The sequence below is a fragment of the Pseudophryne corroboree genome, chromosome 4 (assembly GCF_028390025.1).
Source record: "Pseudophryne corroboree isolate aPseCor3 chromosome 4, aPseCor3.hap2, whole genome shotgun sequence".
Taxonomy (NCBI): Eukaryota; Metazoa; Chordata; class Amphibia; order Anura; family Myobatrachidae; genus Pseudophryne; species Pseudophryne corroboree.
Genome location: NC_086447.1, coordinates 279,536,542 through 279,559,882, shown reverse-complemented (window position 1 = coordinate 279,559,882; position 23,341 = coordinate 279,536,542). Strand labels below are relative to the sequence as shown.

At 49.8% G+C, this 23,341-nt stretch overlaps 1 protein-coding gene across 5 annotated transcripts in view; it reads right to left on the bottom strand.

Moving 5' to 3' along the window:
• The window catches only part of NMD3 (NMD3 ribosome export adaptor), a 204,065-nt gene extending 181,614 nt beyond the window's left edge, over positions 1-22,451 (bottom strand). The window contains exons 1-2 of one of the 5 annotated variants that reach the window (XM_063916173.1): positions 22,292-22,451; positions 16,673-16,733 (exon numbers count right to left, since the gene is read on the bottom strand). In XM_063916173.1, the coding sequence (XP_063772243.1) occupies positions 16,673-16,733; positions 22,292-22,322 (92 nt within the window). In that variant the 5' untranslated portion in view covers positions 22,323-22,451. Of the gene's footprint in view, positions 1-16,672; positions 16,734-20,314; positions 20,340-21,981; positions 22,180-22,291 lie in introns of those variants that run through there. The other 4 variants (XM_063916175.1, XM_063916174.1, XM_063916176.1 and 1 more) reach the window with 4 other exon arrangements.
• Positions 22,452-23,341: the final 890 nt, after the last annotated feature.

Sequence of the window (23,341 nt, the reverse complement as noted above, 5' to 3'; positions counted from 1 at the left end):
TCCCATGGGTACGAATAAATAATGTTGGGAATACAAGGGTAGGAGTAGGCACAATGTGTACAAAAACCAACTACCAAAGGGTTACAAGAATAATCAAATATTTTCCAAGGGTTGGTGGTGCTACAGAGTCAGAGACAGACAATATGGACATGGAGAGAAAGATGACTCTTGTTTGGGGGGCACTCTTACTTTTTAAACTGAATACAAATTATATATGATGTCATTAAATTAAAACATAACTTTTAATATTTCAAAAAAAGGAAAAGGACACCCCAAACAAACAGTATAAATGCAAGTAGTACTATTTGTACACATTAACTCGCATACATACTGAAAGACAAATGTCAAATAAACTATTTTTTATTGACAGCTGTCTTCCAATATATGTGTACTACATGCAAATTTCCCTGTTTGGTGTCCCTTCTTCCTTTTAATTTTTATGTTTAAATTCAGTTTTAAATGAACTACATAAGAGCATATATAAATTGTATTCTGTTTAAAAAGTAGGAGTGCCGCCGCCCCCCCACAAAAACAAAAAAAGAGAGTCTTCCTTCTCTACAATAACAGTGCAAGTTCTGTCCCATTTATTCAATGCGCGTGCAGTGGAAGTCTGGGTGCGCACCCCAACATCTCCCACTGCAAAGGAGATGGGAGAGACCTAGGAGAGGAGAAACAGACACCTGGAAGGGGAAGAACTGGAGTCGTGGGTTAAGGGGGGCAGGGGTAGACAGAGGGGAGGACAGGATGTGGCAGACCAGGAAGTGGAGACTGAGGTGACCCAGCATAAGTCAGGTCCAATATAGCATTTCTTGAAATAACTGAGACACAGATTTTTTAGGGTTACAAAGAAAATAAGATTTTACTCACCGGTAAATCTATTTCTCGTAGTCCGTTGTGGATGCTGGGGACTCCGTAAGGACCATGGGGAATAGACGGGCTCCGCAGGAGACTGGGCACTCTAAAGAAAGATTTAGGACTATCTGGTGTGCACTGGCTCCTCCCCCTATGACCCTCCTCCAAGCCTCGGTTAGGAACTGTGCCCGGAAGAGCTGACACAATAAGGAAGGATTTTGAATCCCGGGTAAGACTCATACCAGCCACACCAATCACACCATATAACACGTGATAGGAACCCCGGTTAACAGTATGATAACAATTGGAGCCTCTGAAGAGATGGCTCACAACAAAACCCGATTTTTGTAACAATAACTATGTACAAGTATTGCAGACAATCCGCACTTGGGATGGGCGCCCAGCATCCACTACGGACTACGAGAAATAGATTTACCGGTGAGTAAAATCTTATTTTCTCTGACGTCCTAGTGGATGCTGGGGACTCCGTAAGGACCATGGGGATTATACCAAAGCTCCCAAACGGGCGGGAGAGTGCGGATGACTCTGCAGCACCGAATGAGAGAACTCCAGGTCCTCCTCAGCCAGGAAATCAAATTTGTAGAATTTAGCAAACGTGTTTGCCCCTGACCAAGTATTTGCTCGGCAAAGTTGTAAAGCCGAGACCCCTCGGGCAGCCGCCCAAGATGAGCCCACCTTCCTTGTGGAATGGGCTTTTATTGATTTAGGCTGCGGTAATCCTACCGCAGAATGCGCAAGCTGAATAGTGCTACAAATCCAGCGCGCAATAGACTGCTTAGAAGCAGGAGCACCCAGCTTGTTGGGTGCATACAGGATAAACAGCGAGTCAGTTTTTCTGACTCCAGCCGTCCTGGAAACATACATTTTCAGGGCCCTGACTACGTCCAGCAACTTGGAATCCTCCAAGTCCCTAGTAGCCGCAGGCACCACAATAGGTTGGTTCAAGTGAAAAGCTGAGACCACCTTCGGGAGAAACTGAGGACGAGTCCTCAATTCTGCCCTATCCATCTGGAAAATCAGATAAGGGCTTTTTCAAGACAAAGCCGCCAATTCTGAAACCCGCCTGGCCGAAGCCAGGGCCAACGGTACGACCACTTTCCACGTGAGATATTTTAATTCCACAGTCTTAAGTGGTTCGAACCAATGTGATTTCAGGAATGCCAAAACCACATTGAGATCCCAAGGTGCCACTGGGGGCACAAAAGGAGGCTGAATATGCAGAACTCCTTTGACAAAAGTCTGAACTTCAGGCAGTGAAGCCAGTTCTTTCTGGAAGAAAATCGACAGAGCCGAAATCTGGACCTTGATGGACCCCAATTTGAGGCCCAACGTCACCCCTGCTTGCAGGAAGTGTAGGAATCGACCCAGTTGAAATTCCTCCTTCGGGGCCTTCATGGCCTCACACCAAGCAACATATTTCCGCCAAATGCGGTAATAATGTCTTGCGGTGACATCCTTCCTGGCTTTGATCAGGGTAGGGATGACTTCCTCCGGAATACCCTTTTCCTTTAGGATCCGGTGTTCAACAGCCATGCCGTCAAACGCAGCCGCGGTAAGTCTTGGAACAGACAGGGTCCCTGCTGCAGCAGGTCTTGTCTGAGCGGCAGAGGCCAAGGGTCCTCTGCCAGCATCTCTGGAAGTTCCGGGTACCAAGCTCTTCTTGGCCAATCCGGAACCACGAGTATGGTTTTCACTCCTCGCATTCTTATTATTCTCAGTACCTTGGGTATGAGAGGTAGAGGAGGAAACACATAAACCGACTGGTACACCCACGGTGTCACTAGAGCGTCCACAGCGATCGCCTGAGGGTCCCTTGACCTGGCGCAATATCTTTTCAACTTTTTGTTGAGGCGGGACGCCATCATGTCCACCCGTGGTCATTCCCAACGGTTTACCCGCATTTGGAAAACTTCTGGAAGAAGTCCCCATTCTCCCGGGTGTAGGTCGCCCATCGGAGAATTCTTGTGGCTTCTGCCATCGCCATCCTGCTTCTTGTGCCGCCCTGTCTGTTTACATGGGCGACCGCCGTGATATTGTCTGATTGGATCAGTACCGGCTGGTTCTGAAGCAGGGGCCTTGCTTGGCATAGGGCATTGTAATTGGCCCTTAGCTCCAGAATATTTATGTGAAGCGAAATCTCCTTGGAAATTTCTTCCCTGTGTGACTGCACCCCAGCCCCGAAGGCTGGCCTCCGTGGTCACCAGGACCCAGTCCTGTATTCCGAATCTGCGGCCCTCTAGTAGATGAGCCCTCTGCAGCCACCACAGCAGCGACAACCTGTTTCTTGCCGACAGGGTTATCCGCTGTTGTATCTGTAGATGGGATCCGGACCATTTGTCCCACAGGTCCCACTGGAACGTCCTTACGTGGAACCTTCCGAATGGAATTATGCTTCGTACGAAGCTACCATTTTTTTCAGGACTCGTGTGCTTCCACTGGAAGAAACACTCTTTTCTGGTCTGTGTCCAGAATCATTCCCAGGAACAGAAGACGTGTCGTCGGGACCAGCTGTGACTTTGGAATATTGATAATCCAGTCGTGCTGTTGTAGCACTTCCCGAGAGAGTGCTACCCCCACTACCAACTGTTCTTTGGACCTCGCCTTTATCAGGAGATCGTCCAAGTACGGGATAATAAAAACTTCCTTCTTGCGAAGGAGTATCATCATTTCGGCCATTACCTTGGTAAAGACCTTCGGTGCCGTGGACAACTCCAACGGCAGCGTCTGGAACTGATAGTGACAGTCCTGTACCACACATCTGAGGTACACCTGGTGAGGAGGGTAAATGGGGACATGCAGGTACGCATCCTTGATATCCAGGGAGACCCTGTAATCCCCCTCGTCCAGGCTCGTAATAACCGCCCTGAGCGATTCCATCTTGAACTTGAATCTTCTGATATAAAAGTTCAAGTATTTTAATTTTAAGATGGGTCTCACCGAACCGTTCTGTTTCGGTACCACAACCATTGTGGAATAGTAACCCCTTCCTTGCTGAAGGAGGGGCACCTTGACAATCACTTGTTGTGATTATAGTGTTGAATAGCCACCAACACCGCCTCCCTGGCAGAGGGAGGTGCCGGTAAGGCAGATTTTAGGAAACGGCGGGGGGAAGAACGTCTCGAACTCCAGCCTGTACCCCTGAGATACTACTTGAAGGACCCAGGGATCCATGTGAGAGAGCACACTGGGCGCTGAAATTTCTGAGACGGGCCCCCACCGTACCCGGGTCCGCCTGAGCAGCCCCAGCGTCATGCTGTGGACTTACCGGACGCAGGGAGGACTTCTGCTCTTGGGAAATAGCCGTGTGCTGCAGCTTTTTCCTCTACCTTTGCCTCTCGGCAGAAAGGATGAGCCTCTAGCCCTCTTGCTTTTCTGGGGCCGAAAGGACTGTACTTGATGATACGGTGCTTTCTTTTGTTGTGGGGTAGCCTGTGGCAAAAAAGTCGATTTCCCAGCAGTAGCTGTGGAAACGAGGTCTGAAAGACCATCCCCAAACAGTTTTACCCCCTTATAGGGCAAAACTTCCATGTGCCGATTCGAGTCGGCATCGCCTGACCATTGCCGAGTCCATAACCCCCGTCTGGCAGCAATGGACCTAGCGCTTATTTTTGATGCCAGCCGGCAAATATCCCTCTGTGCATCACGCATGTATAAGACCACGTCTTTTATATGCTCTATTGTCAGCAAAATATTGTCCCTATCCATAGTAATTTTCCGACAGGGAATCTGACCACGCAGCGGGAGCACTGCACATCCATGCCGAAACAATGGCTGGTCGCAATATAATGCCCGAGTGTGTGACTATATCTTTCAGGGTAACCCCCTGCTTTTTATCAGCAGGTTCCTTCAGGGCAGCCGTATCCGGAGACGGTAGTGCCACCTTTTCTGATAAGCGTGTAAGCGCTGTATCTACCCTATGGGGTGTTTCCCAACGTGACCTATCCTCTGGCGGGAAAGGGTACGCTGCCAATTACCGTTTAGAAATTATCAATTTCTTACCGGGGGAAGACCACGCTTCCTCACACACCTCATTTAATTTCTCAGATGCAGGAAAAACTACTGGTAGTTTTCTCTCACCAAACATAATACCCTTTTATGTGGTACCTGGGGTATTATCATAAATGTGTAATACATTTTTCCTTGCCTCAATCATGTAACGGGTGGACCTATTTGGAGGGTACACTAGTCTCATCGTCGTCGACACTGGAGTCGGTATCCGTGTCGACATCTGTTTCTGCCATCTGAGGTAGCGGGCGTTTTTAGAGCCCCCCATGACATTTGAGACGCTGGAACAGGCACAAGCTGAGTAGCCGGCTGTTCTGTGTCGTCGACCTTTTGTGTAAGGAGTTGACACTTTCACGTAATCCTTCCATAAGTCCAACCACACCGGTGTCGATCCCGCAGGGGGTGACATCACATTTACAGGCATTCGCTCCGCCTCCACATCATTATCCTCCTCATACATGTCGACACAGCCATACCGACACACAGCACACACACAGGGAATGCTCTGACAGAGGACAGGACCCCACAAAGCCCTTTGGGGAGACAGAGGGAGAGTATGCCAGCACACACCAGGGCGCTATATATCACAGGGATATCACATATAAGAGTGTTTTCCCTTATAGCTGCCTATATATATTGTATACTATGCCTAAATTGTGCCCCCCCCCTCTCTTTTTAACCCTTTCTGTAGTATTGACTGCAGGGGAGAGCCTGGGAGCTTCCCTCCAACGGAGCTGTGAGGGAAAAATGGCGCCAGTGTGCTGAAGGAGATAGCTCCGCCCCTTTTTCGCGGGCTTTCTCCCGCATTTTTATGGATTCTGGCAGGGGTTAATAAGCACCTATATAGCCTCTGGGGCTATATATGGTGCCAGTTTGCCAGCCAAGGTGTCAGTATTGCTGCTCAGGGCGTCCCCCCCCAGCGCCCTGCACCCATCAGTGACCGAAGTGTGTGGTGTGCATGAGGAGCAATGGCGCACAGCTGCAGTGCTGTGCGCTACCTTGGAGAAGACAGAAGTCTTCAGCCGCCGATTTTCCGGACCACCTTCTTGCTTCTGGCTCTGTAAGGGGGACGGCGGCGCGGCTCCGGGAACGGACGACGAGGTCGGGTCCTGTGTTCGATCCCTCTGGAGCTAATGGTGTCCAGTAGCCTAAGAAGCCCATGCTACCACCACTTAGGTAGGTTCGCTTCTTCTCCCCTTAGTCCCTCGATGCAGTGAGCCTGTTGCCAGCAGGTCTCACTGAAAATAAAAAACCTAACAAACACTTTCTTCCTAGGAGCTCAGGAGAGCCCCTAGTGTGCATCCAGCTCAGCCGGGCACAGAAATCTAACTGAGGCTTGGAGGAGGGTCATAGGGGGAGGAGCCAGTGCACACCAGATAGTCCTAAATCTTTCTTTAGAGTGCCCAGTCTCCTGCGGAGCCCGTCTATTCCCCATGGTCCTTACGGAGTCCCCAGCATCCACTAGGACATCAGAGAAATAAAAAATGCACTTTAGAGAACTGTACTTATTGGATTAAGTGCCTGATTCAGCCCTGGATGCAGTCCCAATTGGCTTGTAAATGGCTGATGGATTCTGGAACTGCGTATGAACCGGCACCCGGTTGCAATGTGCAGATAAATTGACAAGCCACAGGTGTTTTGGGGAGAAGGGGACCGTTGCTCAAAACTGAGGTGTTTAGTTTTAGGGGCGTGGTGAAGAAAAAGAATGCACCTCCAATGAAGATTCCCTGACATCAGCACCTTTGTACGATGGACAATCTGAGTAACCTTAGGGTTCCCTAGTGAAATCCCCGCGCCCAAGGCGAAACTTACGTATGGAACTCACTGGCTACCCGTTTTTGCGCAGAATGGGACACCCTGTACAAAGGTTTGTATGGCTCTATAAACTAATCCACACATTAGGGTATAACAGTCCATTATTTACATAAGAATTTATCTATTTTACCAGGATTTCATTAAAAGCAACAAACTGTGACTTATTATAACAGAACTGAGTAAACCACGGGAACTTTATGCTTTCTGCCCCATTTGCTGTCTAAGGGCCTAATTCAGACCTGATCGCAGCAGCAGAATCTCTCTCTAATGGGCAAAACCATGTTTCTGCAGGTGGAGCAGATATAACATGTGCAGAGAGAGTGAAGGTGTGTACACACGGTGACATTTTTTTGCTTGCGATTTTGACTATATAGTCAAAATCGCAAGGAAAGTTAGTGGAGATCGCAAGGTGAAAGTCACTTTGCGATCCCGATGAGCGGTCCCGCGAGACTGTGCAGGCAAGTCAATTTTGACTATCTAGTATGAAAGTATAGTCAAAATTGACACTTAGCCAAAATCGCACATAGGGGGTAATTCCAAGATGATCGCAGCAGGAATTTTGTTAGCAGTTGGTCAAAACCATGTGCACTGCAGGGGAGGCAGATATAACATGTGCAGAGAGAGTTAGATTTGGGTGGGTTATTTTATTTCTGTGCAGGGTAAATACTGCCTGCTTTATTTTTACACTGCAAATTAGATTGCAGATTGTACACACCCCACCCAAATCTAACTCTCTCTGCACATGTCATATCTGCCTCCCCTGCAGTACACATGGTTTTGCCCAACTGCTAACAAAATTCCTGCCGCGATCAACTTAGAATTACTCCCATAGTTAGTATCGCAAATACAGTCATCTAGGCTTGCTATACCGACCACAGTCTATATCACACAGTGAGAATCGGGCATAGCCGAAGTCTCACCGTGTGTACACACCTTTAGATTTGGGTGGGTTATTTTGTTTCTGTGCAGGGTAGATACTGGCTGCTTTATTTTCACAATGCAATTTAGTTTTCAGTTTGAACACACCCCACCCAAATCTAACTCTCTCTGCACGTGTTATATCTGCCTCCCCTGCAGTGCACATGGTTTTGCCCATTAGTGAAAAATTTTGCTGCTGCGATCAGGTCTGAAATAGGCGCTAAGTTACATACCGTATGCGGTTGCTGTATAAAGGAACCACTAATTTTCACTTTTTTCCCATTTTCTAATTCATTATACAACCATGATCTATATTTGTTCTTTGGTTTGACAGACTATTTGCAGATCGCTGCAATATACCATAATTGCCATTTTCAACTTTTTTTTTGCCATGAAAACGGACTTTTCGCGGGTATGCACGCACCCGCGATTTGACAAAATCGGATGCATATTTTTTTGAACAAACTTTGCTACATTTAAATAGGTCTCTCTGCCACCTGAGGTGAGAATTAACTACAAGTTTCTGCTATCAGTATATTAATCTCCTGCCAAGATATATAGTAAAGCGTATGTTATCACCTGTTTGAATTATCATTTGCTTCCCTTGGTACAACATAACATACATGGTTGCAGCTGTGAGAAAACTGATTGGCAACCAAGTCAGCACATGCACTGAATGTGCACTGTATATTTGATACATGTTCTGCAAATTGTTGCTTTATTTAATACCAACTGTTTCGAATTCTCAAAAAAATAAGAATTTACTTACCGATAATTCTATTTCTCGTAGTCCGTAGTGGATGCTGGGGACTCCGTAAGGACCATGGGGAATAGCGGCTCCGCAGGAGACTGGGCACAAAAGTAAAGCTTTAGAACTACCTGGTGTGCACTGGCTCCTCCCCCTATGACCCTCCTCCAAGCCTCAGTTAGGATACTGTGCCCGGACGAGCGTACACAATAAGGAAGGATTTTGAATCCCGGGTAAGACTCATACCAGCCACACCAATCACACCATATAACTTGTGATCTAAACCCAGTTAACAGCATGATAACAGAGGAGCCTCTAGAAAAGATGGCTCACTACAGCAATAACCCGATTTTTTGGTAACAATAACTATGTACCAGTATTGCAGACAATCCGCACTTGGGATGGGCGCCCAGCATCCACTACGGACTACGAGAAATAGAATTATCGGTAAGTAAATTCTTAATTTCTCTAACGTCCTAAGTGGATGCTGGGGACTCCGTAAGGACCATGGGGATTATACCAAAGCTACCAAACGGGCGGGAGAGTGCGGATGACTCTGCAGCACCAAATGAGAGAACTCCAGGTCCTCCTCAGCCAGGGTATCAAATTTGTAGAATTTTACAAACGTATTTGCTCCTGACCAAGTAGCTGCTCGGCAAAGTTGTAAAGCCGAGACCCCTCGGGCAGCCGCCCAAGATGAGCCCACCTTCCTTGTGGAATGGGCTTTTACAGATTTTGGCTGTGGCAGGCCTGCCACAGAATGTGCAAGCTGAATTGTACTACAAATCCAACGAGCAATAGTCTGCTTAGAAGCAGGAGCACCCAGCTTGTTGGGTGCATACAGAATAAACAACGAGTCAGATTTTCTGACTCCAGCCATCCTGGAAACCTATATTTCCAGGGCTCTGACAACGTCTAGCAACTTGGAGTCCTCCAAGTCCCTAGTAGCCGCAGGCACCACAATAGGTTGATTCAGGTGAAACGCTGAAAACCACCTTAGGGAGAAACTGAGGACAAGTCCTCAATTCCGCCCTGTCCGAATGGAAAATCAGATGAGGGCTTTTACAGGATAAAGCCGCCAATTCTGACACGCACTTGGCCCAGGCCAGGACCAACAGCATGACCACTTTCCATGTGAGATATTTTAACTCCACATATTTAAGTGGTTCAAACCAATGTGACTTTTGGAACCCAAAAACTACATTTAGATCCCAAGGTGCCACTGGAGGCACAAAAGGAGGCTGTATATACAGTACCCCTTTCACAAACGTCTGAACTTCAGGGACTGAAGCTAGTTCTTTTTGGAAGAAAATTGACAGGGCCGAAATTTGAACCTTAATGGACCCCCATTTCAGGCCCATAGACACTCCTGTTTGCAGGAAATGTAGGAATCGACCTAGTTGAAAATTCCTCCGTCGGGGCCTTACTGGCCTCGCACCACGCAACATATTTTCGCCAAATGCGGTGATAATGTTTTGCGGTTATATCTTTCCTGGCTTTGATCAGGATAGGGATGACTTCATCCGGAATGCCTTTTTCCTTCAGGATCCGGCGTTCAACCGCCCTGCCGTTAAACGCAGCCGCGGTAAGTCTTGGAACAGACAGGGTCCTTGCTGGAGCAGGTCCCTTCTTAGAGGTAGAGGCCACGGATCCTCCGTGAGCATCTCTTGAAGTTCCGGTTACCAAGTCCTTCTTGGCCAATCCGGAGCCACGAATATAGTGCTTACTCCTCTCCATCTTATAATTCTCAGTACCTTGGTTATGAGAGGCAGAGGAGGGAACACATACACTGACTGGTACACCCACTGTGTTACCAGAGCGTCTACAGCTATTGCCTGAGGGTCCCTTGACCTGGCGCTATACTTGTCGAGTTTTATAAACATGTGGAAGACTTCTGGGTGAAGTCCCCACTCTCCCGGGTGGAGGTCGTGTCTGCTGAGGAAGTCTGCTTCCCAGTTGTCCACTCCCGGAATGAATACTGCTGACAGTGCTATCACATGATTTTCCGCCCAGCGAAGAATCCTTGCAGCTTCTGCCATTGCCCTTCTGCTTCTTGTGTCACCCTGTCTGTTTACGTGGGTGACTGCCGTGATGTTGTCCGAATGGATCAACTCCGGGTGACCTTGAAGCAGAGGTCTTGCTGAGCTTAGAGCATTGTAAATGGCCCTTAGTTCAGGATATTTATGTGAAGTGATGTCTCCAGGCTTGACCATAAGCTCTGGAAATTCCTTCCCTGTGTGACTGCTCCCCAGCCTCGCAGGCTGGCATCCATGGTCACCAGGACCCAGTCCTGAATGTGCGGCCCTCTAGAAGATGAGCACTCTGCAACCACCACAGGAGAGACACCCTTGTGCTTGGTGACAGGGTTATCCGCTGATGCATCTAAAGATGCGACCCAGATCATTTGTCCAGCAGGTCCCACTGGAAAGTTCTTGCGTGGAATCTGCCGCATGGGATTGCTTCATAGGAAGCCACCATTTTTCCCAGAACCATCTCATTGATGTACTGAGACTTGGCTCGGTTATAGGAGGTTCCCGACTAGCTCGGATAACTCCCTGACTTTCTCCTCCGGGAGAAACACCTTTTTCTGAACTGTGTCCAGGATCATCCCTAAGAACAGAAGACGAGTCGTCGGAATCAGCTGCGATTTTGGAATATTGAGAATCCAATCGTGCTGCCGCAACACTACCTGAGATAGTGCTACACCGACCTCCAACTGTTCCCTGGATCTTACCCTTATCAGGGAATCGTCCAATTAAGGGATAACTAAAATTCCCTTCCTTCGAAGGAGTATCATCATTTCGGCCATTACCTTGGTAAAGACCCGGGGTGCCGTGGACCATCCATACGGCAGCGTCTGAAACTGATAGTGACAGTTCTGTACCATAAACCTGAGGTACCCTTGGTGAGAAGGGTAAATTGGGACATGAAGGTAAGCATCCTTGATGTCCCGAGACATCATGTAGTCCTCTTCTTCCAGGTTCGCAATCACTGCTCTGAGTGACTCAATCTTGAATTTGAACCTCTGTATGTAAGTGTTCAAAGATTTTAGATTTAGAATCGGTCTCACCGAGCCGTCCGGCTTCGGTACCACAACAGTGTGGAATAATACCCCGTTCCCTGTTGCAGGAGGGGTACCTTGATTTTCACCTGCTGGGAATACAGCTTGTGAATGGCTTCCAAAACTGTCTCCCTGTCAGAAGGAGACATCGGTAAAGCCGACTTTAGGAAACTCGAATTCCAATTTGTACCCCTGAGATATCACCTGAAGGATCCAGGGGTCTACTTGCGAGTGAGCCCACTGCGCGCTGAAATTCATTGAGACGGGCCCCCACCGTGCCTGATTCTGCTTGTAAAGCCCCAGCGTCATACTGAGGGCTTGGCAGAGGCGGGAGAGGGTTTCTGTTCCTGGGAACTGGCTGATTTCTGCAGCCTTTTTCCTCTCCCTCTGTCACGGGGCAGAAATGAGGAACCTTTTGCCCGCTTGCCCACGAAAAGACTGCGCCTGATAATACGGCGTCTTCTCATGTTGAGAGGCGACCTGGGGTACAAACGTGGATTTCCCAGCTGTTGCCGTGGCCACCAGGTCTGAAAGACCGACCCCAAATAACTCCTCCCCTTAATAAGGCAATACTTCCAAATGCCGTTTGGAATCCGCATCACCTGACCACTGTCGTGTCCATAACCCTCTACTGGTAGAAATGGACAACGCACTTAGACTTGATGCCAGTCGGCAAATATTCCGCTGTGCATCACGCATATATAGAAATGCCTCTTTTAAATGCTCTATAGGCAATAATATACTGTCCCTATCTAGGGTATCAATATTTTCAGTCAGGGAATCCGACCACGCCAACCCAGCACTGCACATCCAGGCTGAGGCGATTGCTGGTCGCAGTATAACACCAGTATGTGTGTAAATACCTTTTAGGATGCCCTCCTGCTTTCTATCAGCAGGATCCTTAAGGGCGGCCATCTCAGGAGAGGGTAGAGCCCTTGTTCTTACAAGCGTGTGAGCGCTTTATCCACCCTAGGGGGTGTTTCCCAACGCACCCTAACCTCTGGCGGGAAAGGATATAATGCCAATAACATTTTAGAAATTATCAGTTGTTATCGGGGGAAAACCACGCATCATCACACACCTCATTTAATTTCTCAGATTCAGGAAAACTACAGGTAGTTTTTCCTCACCGAACATAATACCCCTTTTTGGTGGTACTCGTATTATCAGAAATGTGTAAAACATTTTTCATTGCCTCAATCATGTAACGTGTGGCCCTACTGGAAGTCACATTTGTCTCTTCACCGTCGACACTGGAGTCAGTATCCGTGTCGGCGTCTATATCTGCCATCTGAGGTAACGGGCGCTTTAGAGCCCGACGGCCTATGAGACGTCTGGACAGGCACAAGCTGAGTAGCCGGCTGTCTCATGTCAACCACTGTCTTTTATACAGAGCTGACACTGTTACGTAATTCCTTCCAACAGTTAATCCACTCAGGTGTCGACCCCCTAGGGGGTGACATCACTATTACAGGCAATCTGCTCCGTCTCCACATCATTTTTCTCCTCATACATGTCGACACAAACGTACCGACCTACAGCACACACACAGGGAATGCTCTGATAGAGGACAGGACCCCACTAGCCCTTTGGGGAGACAGAGGGAGAGTTTGCCAGCACACACCAGAGCGCTATATATATATATACAGGGATAACCTTATATAAGTGTTTTTCCCCTTATAGCTACTGTATCTTTAATACTGCGCGTAATTAGTGCCCCCCCTCTCTTTTTTAACCCTTTCTGTAGTGTAGTGACTGCAGGGGAGAGACAGGGAGCTTCCCTCCAACGGAGCTGTGAGGGAAAATGGCGCCAGTGTGCTGAGGAGATAGGCTCCGCCCCCTTATCGGCGGCCTTACTCCCGTTTTTCTATGTATTCTGGCAGGGGTTAAATTCATCCATATAGCCCAGGAGCTATATGTGATGCATTTTTTGCCATCCAAGGTGTTTTTATTGCGTCTCAGGGCGCCCCCCCCCCAGCGCCCTGCACCCTCAGTGACCGGAGTGTGAAGTGTGCTGAGAGCAATGGCGCACAGCTGCAGTGCTGTGCGCTACCTTGTTGAAGACAGGACGTCTTCTGCCGCCGATTTTCCGGACCTCTTCTGTCTTCTGGCTCTGTAAGGGGGCCGGCGGCGCGGCTCTGGGACCCATCCATGGCTGGGCCTGTGATCGTCCCTCTGGAGCTAATGTCCAGTAGCCTAAGAAGCCCAATCCACTCTGCACGCAGGTGAGTTCGCTTCTTCTCCCCTTAGTCCCTCGATGCAGTGAGCCTGTTGCCAGCAGGTCTCACTGAAAATAAAAAACCTAAAACTAAACTTTTCACTAAGCAGCTCAGGAGAGCCACCTAGTGTGCACCCTTCTCGTTCGGGCACAAAAATCTAACTGAGGCTTGGAGGAGGGTCATAGGGGGAGGAGCCAGTGCACACCAGGTAGTTCTAAAGCTTTACTTTTGTGCCCAGTCTCCTGCGGAGCCGCTATTCCCCATGGTCCTTACGGAGTCCCCAGCATCCACTTAGGACGTTAGAGAAATTATGTACAGTAACAAGTGACTGGTCAATTAAGTAAATCCATCCATTACATAAATGGATATAGGCCCTCATTCCGAGTTGATAGCACCAAGCAACTTTTTACTGCTGGTGCGATCAACTAATCTCCGCCTATGGGGGAGTGTATTTTAGCATAGCAGGGCTGCGATCACTTGTGCAGCCCTGCTATGCTAAAAAAGTTTCACACAAAATAAGACCAGGGCTGGACATACTTACCCTGTGCGACGTGTCCAGCGATGATGGGCTTGGCTTTGACGTCAGACATCCGCCCTCTGTTCGCCTGGACACGCCTGCGTTTTTCTTACCACTCCCCGAAAACAGCTCCAAACGGTGAGTTGCCGCCCCGGAACGCCTGCCTGCAGTCAATCTTCTTGCAGTCGCCGTTGCGACCGCTGTCTTCGTAGTCAGCATTGTTGCCTGGCGACGGCTGTCGCCGGGCAACACCGCGCATGCGAATTCCAGACCCGATCGCACCGCTGCGAGGAAGTGCAGCGTGCGATCGGGTTCGGAATTAGTCCCATTGTAGCACAAATGCACCCCACAACCTACTTTATCTATTTTTCCTATCAGAAATATACATTGGCACAGTAATTCTCCACCAGGTTGTCCAATGCCTTCTGGTATGACTGTCAGGAGAAGACCAGTACAGCTGATGAGACATGCTGATATTGCCTGTTGTTCCATAGGGTAAACTGTGAGTACAAGTCTCTCACTCACCCTCCAATGCTTTATAGCAAATAATGAGAAGCGGAATCTAGAAAACAGGCTTCTTTATCCTAATTATTTTATACTTTACAACATTGAACAAACCGCAATACCTCAACCGTGATTAACACTGAATGGGACAGTAATTCCAGCCGAACGGTGACACTACCTCAATTTAAACCGTGTGCATTTTAGATGTATGTATTTTACGGCCATTATTTGTAATATTGTGCTAATATTTCATCGTCCATAGGAAGAAGGGACTCTTATCCTCAACCCTACACTTTGGGCCTAATTCAGGTTGGATTGCAGTGTGCGATCCATCTGGATTTTTTGAGAAAAAGATGCATGCACAGCGCCCATCCTGTGCCCGAATTTTCTGCGGGGGGGGGGGGGGGGGGTGCAGAAAATGCGATCGCCTCTACCTCTCAATCAGGCAGAGGCGGTCACGGTGCGGGGGGGAGGATAACGCTCCATTTCCAGGGAGGTGACGGAGTGTTGCGGAGGCAGAGCCAGACGAATGGTGGGTCGGTGTGGCCCAAGTGGGGGCGTAATCGTGGTGGCTGTGTGACATCGGGACGATAGCGGCAGGTCTCCTGCGGGCACAGCCAAGCTGCGCCGGCAGGAGGCTTCCTCTATTTCTGCTATCAACCAGAAATTGCGTTGTGATCACAATTTCTGCTTGATGAATTGGGGGAGGCGCCGGTCAGCATGCTGGGCGGCCCCCAGCAAGCGCTCCAAAGGATAGCAAATTCTGCTAATTAGCAGAATTTACTATCCCAACTGAATTAGGCCCTTTATCATTTTTTACTTTTGTTTTGTGTCAGTGCGAGTCATTTTGAAATATACTTTACATAATAAAAGTTACGCTTTATGTCAAACCTGCTATGAATACCCTGCAATTAGAGAACGGGTCTTCAACCTGTGGCCATCCAGCTGTTGTGGAACTACACATCCCAGCATGCCCTGCCACAGTTTTGTTATTAAGGCATCTTAAAACTGAGGCAGGGCATGCTGGGCTGTGCAGTTCCGCAGCAGCTGGATGGCCACAGGTTGAAGACCCATGAGTTAGAGTCTTTTCCTTTCTAAACCCCTGCTAACCTTAGGGTTACTAATGTCCAATGATCCAGCCAGTGTATGCCAATGGTGACCTGATGCTGCTTTTTCGGATACATGCAGTGGACCTGAGAAGGTACAGGTGGGTGTCTTATTTCAAAAGAGAACAGCTGCATCATTTACATACCTTCTCAGATCCGCTGCTACAGAAAACGTAACACTGATCAATCCTACCTCTAAATTAGGCCCTAAGTTTGTTTTTTTGTAATATTTTCATCCATCGGGTCCTTTTTGCATATCACTCTGTCGGACAATCTTCTAATCTACTAAATGCATTCTTTAGCAAAGTAAACCCAATATTACCTGTAAATCTATTCACATTGTGGAATTCAGAACCACTAACGTAGGCAGGTGATGTGTGGGGGCTTCTAAGCATTCACACTACACAACCACTCACACAAAGAGAACAATTTTACAACAAAAATGAATTAACATCTATTATGCTAGACAGAAACTAACAGACTAATCCAAAAATAAAAGTCCAATAAAAACAAACTCCTCTTTTAAGACACATTGGGTCGTATTCAATTGTGTTCATGTCAGCAGCCAATAGATGGCGCCCAACAGAGCAATTCAATTGTTGTTCTGTTCGGGGCAAGATGGCTGCAGGTGCCAGCATTTTAGCTCGCTCCTCCCTGGGGGTGGCGAGCTGAAATGTGTGAAAAGTGATCCGTTTGGGAGCCCAAACGGGACTTTTCGCATTGAGCCAATTAGTTTGGTCGGGTTTAGCCCATTTACGCGGCTAAACCCGACCTCTATGGTCACGACAGCCGTGAAAAAAAGATCAATTGAACATCGCCCTGCAATCTCCCGTATCTTTATACGGGAGGTCGGACGCAATATAACAATTTAGTATCGCCCATTGTCTCCTCTAGAGCTCTTCTTACATGTTTCCTTGGCTGCTTGTCGCTGGCCCCTTCATGTACTCCATCCTGTTAAAATCTGAATCTGAGAAAAAAAAAAGAAAAAAAAAGAGGATTTACATATAAATGCAGAGCAGGTACACAAGACTAAGAGTTTAACTATATATTTTATTGTAACTTCAAAAAATGAGGGCAAGTAACATATTCATAAAAAATTTCTTACTTTACAAATTATTTCTATCACCTAGGGATGATTAAAGGCCAAACAATAAGCATCTGCTCTGCACAACTGCACACATCGACGAGAATTATGCAATGGCCAAGTGTTCATACAATCACTTTGGCAATAACAGTAACGTCTCACCAGAGCCGGTGCAAGCCGCTCACCAAAGGGATACAGTGCAGGGAGGCGACAGGATGGAGAGGCACTCTCCCTGCGCTGCATCCCTGTACTGAGCCGATGTCCCTCTGCTGCCGGCTGCTGTTGCGCCTGTCACTGTGTGACAGGCAGCGGCGCCGGCAGCCTGAAGCCTCCTCTCCCCTCTCCTGTGTCAGTGCAGTGTGCGGACCTAAAGGGGGTGGAGCTACACGGGACTGGGGGCGTAGCTACAGGGGACCAGGCTGAACAGGAGGATGATCTGCTCCAGCTCTGCCTGCCAGACCTCCTTAGGTAAGTGGATGGAAAGAGAGTGAGTGAAAGTATGTGTGTATGTATGTGAATGTGTGACTGTGGTATGTGTGTAATGTATGTACAGTGTGTGTGTGTGTGTGTGTGTGTGTGTGTGTGTGTGTGTGTGTGTGTGTGTGTGTGTGTGTTATTGTGCAGTATAATGTGTAAGCATGTGTGTAAGCGTCAATGGTACAGGGGGGTGTTACGTGTGAAGGCGTCACTGGTACAGGGGGCATTACGTGTGTAAACGTCACTGGTACAGAGAGCGTTACGTGTGTAAGCGTCACTGCTACAGGGGGCATTACGTGGGTAAGCGTCACTGGTACAGGGGGCATTACGTGGGTAAGCGTCACTAGTACAGGGGGGCGTTACGTGTGTAAGCGTCACTGGTACAGGGGGGCGTTACGTGTGTAAGCGTCACTGGTACAGGGGGCATTACCTGTGTAAGCGTCACTGGTACAGGGGGCATTACCTGTGTAAGCGTCACTGGTACAGGGGGCATTACCTGTGTAAGCGTCACTGGTACAGGGGGCATTACCTGTGTAAGCGTCACTGGTACAGGGAGGTGTTACGTGTGTAAGCATCACTGCTACAGAGAGCGTTACATGTGTGTCACTGGTACAGGGGGCATTACGTCATTGGTACAGGGAGTCGTTACGTGTGTAAGTGTCACTGGAACCGGGGGCGTTACGCCTGTAAGCGTCACTGGTAAAGTGGGCGTTACGCCTGTAAGCGTCACTGGTAAAGGGGGGGGCGTTAGGTCTGTAAGCGTCACTGGTACAGGGGGGCGTTACGCGTGTAAGCATCACTGGTACAGGGGGCGCTGCGTGTGTAAGCGTCACTGCTACAGGGGGCGCTGCGTGTGTAAGCGTCACTGCTACAGGGGGCATTACGTCATTGGTACAGAGGGCATTACGTGTGTAAGCATCACTGGTACAGGGGCGTTACGTGTGTAAGCGTCACTGGTACAGGGGGGCGTTACGTGTGTAAGCGTCACTGGAACAGGGGGGCGTTACGTGTGTAAGCGTCACTGGTACAGGGGGAGGCGTTACAGGTGTAAGCGTCACTGGTACAGGGGGGCGTTACAGGTGTAAGCGTCACTGGTACAGGGGGGCGTAACAGGTGTAAGCCTCACTGGTACAGGGGGGCGTTACAGGTGTAAGCCTCACTGGTACAGGGGGGCGTTACAGGTGTAAGCCTCACTGGTACAGGGGGGCGTTACAGGTGTAAGCCTCACTGGTACAGGGGGGCGTTACAGGTGTAAGCCTCACTGGTACAGGGGGGCGTTACAGGTGTAAGCCTCACTGGTACAGGGGGGCGTTACAGGTGTAAGCCTCACTGGTACAGGGGGGCGTTACAGGTGTAAGCCTCACTGGTACAGGGGGGCGTTACAGGTGTAAGCCTCACTGGTACAGGGGGGCGTTACAGGTGTAAGCCTCACTGGTACAGGGGGGCGTTACAGGTGTAAGCCTCACTGGTACAGGGGGGCGTTACAGGTGTAAGCCTCACTGGTACAGGGGGGCGTTACAGGTGTAAGCCTCACTGGTACAGGGGGGCGTTACAGGTGTAAGCCTCACTGGTACAGGGGGGCGTTACAGGTGTAAGCCTCACTGGTACAGGGGGGCGTTACAGGTGTAAGCCTCACTGGTACAGGGGGGCGTTACAGGTGTAAGCCTCACTGGTACAGGGGGGCGTTACAGGTGTAAGCCTCACTGGTACAGGGGGGCGTTACAGGTGTAAGCCTCACTGGTACAGGGGGGCGTTACAGGTGTAAGCCTCACTGGTACAGGGGGGCGTTACAGGTGTAAGCCTCACTGGTACAGGGGGGCGTTACAGGTGTAAGCCTCACTGGTACAGGGGGGCGTTACAGGTGTAAGCCTCACTGGTACAGGGGGGCGTTACAGGTGTAAGCCTCACTGGTACAGGGGGGCGTTACAGGTGTAAGCCTCACTGGTACAGGGGGGCGTTACAGGTGTAAGCCTCACTGGTACAGGGGGGCGTTACAGGTGTAAGCCTCACTGGTACAGGGGGGCGTTACAGGTGTAAGCCTCACTGGTACAGGGGGGCGTTACAGGTGTAAGCCTCACTGGTACAGGGGGGCGTTACAGGTGTAAGCCTCACTGGTACAGGGGGGCGTTACAGGTGTAAGCCTCACTGGTACAGGGGGCGTTACAGGTGTATGCGTCACTGGTACAGGGGGGCGTTACGTGTGTATGTGTCACTGGTACAGGGGGGCGTTACGTGTGTGCGCGTCACTGGTACAGCTCACATTCCTATTAGTGTATAAACAATCTAATGTTTGGTAGAAAGAATTGATACAAATCAACAAAAAATTATGTCACTTTGAACGGATGGCACTGTGAGGCAAAAGGAACGATGTTGCAATTGCTATGTGCTGCCGTTACCGGATGCGGTTACGTTGCTGGCGACCTGGATCCCGGCGGTCAGCATACCATTGCCGGGATCCCGAACACCCACAATGCTGCCAGCCGGAATCCCAGCTAAAAGGGGATATTTCCACGGGTGTAGTACTGTTTGCCAGCGGTCGGGCTCCCGGCGACCAGCATACCAGCGCCGGGAGCCCGACCGCTGGCATACCGACAGTGTGGCGAGCGCAAATGAGACCCTTGCGGGCACGGTGGCGCGGTTTTATTCTCCCTCCGGGGGGGTCGTGGACCCCCACGAGGGAGAATAAGTGTCGGTATGCCGGCTGTCGGGATCCCGGCGCCGGTATACTGTGCGCCGGGATCCCGACAGCCGGCATACTGAAGACCACCCATTTCCACTCGTGGGTGTCCACAACACCCATAGAGTGGGAATAGAACAATTAGCGAGCGCAGCAAACCACAAACCCGCAAGGGGCTTCGTTGTGCTCGCCCCCCCTGCCAGCATTTTGGCGTCCGGGATCCCGGCGTCTGTATGCTGGCCATCGGGATCCCAACCGCCAGCAACGTATACCCAAAACGCTATTACATTACTCAGAACTGAATCTGCACCTATTTTTTTTTCTTTTAATTGCAGACAAAACTAGGATATGGCGAGAAATGTTCCTCTAAATATTCAAGAATGGGTAACATCTGTGCAGCCCAGGTTAGTATTGATTGAAGATTTAGATCACAGCTGAAGAAATGGAAAGCTGAAGTGAAGTTATATAAGTTGAGGATGGATACATTAACAGTGTCTTGTAACTGTAACTTGTAACTGATCAGACTGATTAGAGATGACGTCATCTCTGAGTGCCGGGAAAACCAGCAGATCGAGACCCTCGGGGCATGGCCTCGGTCCCGTTAGGACACGCCCCCAATGTGATACTGCCCACTGTCACGCTGGGGGCAAGCCCAGCACTCTGGAAGCTGCTGGGCTGCCCCCAACCTTCGGCACACACTGTCCCGGCCAGCGCTGCTGTCTGCATAGCAGGACTGACAGCAGCACTGGGGTGCCCTGGGTTGGTGGTCCAGGACCAATTCAAACTATTTCTGGTCAAAGTAATAGACAAAACCAGTGCTTGTGGCTGCCAATCATAAAATATGAGGACAAACAGAAGCAAATATTGTCCCGCACCACAGTAAAGAAACTAAGGATGACACAAACATAAATTAGTTATTGTTTTCTAAAATTCTCAATAAGAAACTTTTGGGCCAGGGGTGCCGTGAAAAAATTCTGATACTCTAGGGCACCATGATTCAAAAGAGTTTGGGAACCACTGCACTACACCCTTACCCGGGTCATTTCCGTGTCCAACCCAGGTAGCTACCTGGGTAGGATTGCCAGGTCACTTGACCTGGGTTTTTTCAGAGGGAGCAATTTCCTCTACCAAAGAACATAGGTAAATGCGTGTCCCCGCGCAGAAACCAGAGTTTTTGGAGCTAGTGGAAAAGGGGTATTAGATAATCTTTAAGGGTCCTACACACTGGCCGATTACACTGAAAGATATGAATTATCTTGTTCATTAATGAACAAAATATTGTTCATATCTTTCAGTGTGTAGGCACCAACTATGAACGATGCCCAGCCCCGCGCTCGTTCATCATTGGTTCCGGCTCATTTATGCCTGCAAGCCAATATGGACAATATTGCTATGGGGCCGGGTGACGGAGAGAATGAAGCCCTCGTCACCCCCACGCCGTGTTGTCCGTCAGCCACCTCGGCAGCCAATCAGCTAGTGTGTAGGACAGGCATTCCCAACCGCGATCCTCAAGGCACACCAACAGTGCAGGTTTTAGGGATATCCAGGCTTCAGCACAGATGGTTAAATCAAAATAACTGAGCTACTAATTAAGTCACCTATGTTCAAACCTGGATATCACTAAAACCAGGACTGTTAGTGTGCCTTGAGGACCGAGGTTGGGAAACACTGGTGTAGGGCTTATTAGATGTGTGGCCAGCTTATGGGGTCCATGAGTTACAAGGCATAGCCTGGGGGAAACAGCACCAATACTATAGTGTTGAAGCTGAGACATAGGACAAACTCCATTCATGGCAACCGTGACATGCTGGGACTTGTAGTCCCCTCCGCCATCTGCAGGCAAGCTACAGGCTTGTACTACCGTATAGGACTCCTGTCCCCTGGCTGAGAACACAGCCTGCCCTGTGCGTTAGCCCCAGCGGCCCCGTGTCTGTAGGCCTACACCCTCTTCGGGGTATCAGCATCGTCAGATACTACATTACCAGCAAATGAGACACACAGGGGATAAGGGGCACTCAGCCCTGCGCCTCCGCCTCTCTCGCCCCGGCACAGCGGCTCGCTCACAGCACTGGCACCCTCCCGTCAGCAACAGCAGCACCATGTGGCAGGAGCAGCTTCCGCATAACGTCACGTCACAGAAGGACCTCAGACACGTACGGGTGCCCTGATCACTGCCTGTCCCTAGCTAGTACCGAGAACGCTACGGCGGCGCTATAGACAGCGCGCAGAGAGTAGGTACAGCAGCTGGACTTTTGTGTGGGAATATTCTTCTCTGCGCTAGGTTTACCACTGAATATACAACGACTCTGTTCCTTCATTCATGCATGCGTGCAGTCAGGGCTTAAAGTGATCCTGGAGAGGTGGTCCTTCAGCTGCAGCACAGTGAGCACACTTGCTTCTAGCATCTATCGAGGTGGGACCAGGAGTGTAGTGATGGTAGCTGCTAGAATCAAGTGGGCTAAGGGACCTTTTCCATTTGGGGGAGGAGTTACGACACAAGGGGGAGGAGCTACGCCAGCGGGATAGTTCCTCTACTGTCCACGCCACCAACTATTACCTTTAGTAATTAGGTGGTGAGCGAAGCGGAGCGGAGCGAGCCACCGTGCCCGAAGCGTGGCGAGCGAAGCGAGCCCGCGAGGGTACTTTTCGGGTACCATGTTCGCCCGTAGCTCCTCCCCCTGGTGACGTAGCTCCTCCCCTAGATACGTCACAAGGTCCCTTCAGCCCCTCCGATATAGAACCAACCGTGTAGTGATGGTTGAAGCTAGATCCAAGTGGGCTAAGGGACCTTTTTTCCTCAGGGGGAGGAGTCACGACACAAGGGGGAGGAGCTATGCCAGCGGGATAGTTCCTCTACTATAGGGGTGGGCAACAGGCGGCCCGCTGGCCAGATGCGGCCCGCGGACCGATCCTGCCTGGCCCGCTGTGCCCCACCAGAGTGCAATGACAAGCGGCCCGACGGGCCGCTTGTCATTGCACTGCTCTCAGATGCAGCGCCGCTGAGGAAATCCCGGTCACGTCACAGGGTCAGCTGACCGGGATTTCCTCTGTTAGCTGAGCGGCGCGGGGAGCGGGCACTGCAGTGAGCAGGAGCGGCGGCCTGTGAGGAGGAGATTGAGCGGTGGCCAGTGAGGAGAAGCAGCGGGCAGCGAGCCGGAGCAGGAGAGGCCACATCAGTGGTGACTCCGGCCGGCAGCAGCGCGGATCATCGGACAGCGGGGATCGTCTGCCACTGTGACAAACAGGTAAACCCCCTGTCCAGCCAACCCCTGGATCAGTTCTTAAGCTGCCATATAGGTTTAAGGGTGGGGAGGGAGGGGAGTTAAAAACTGCAATA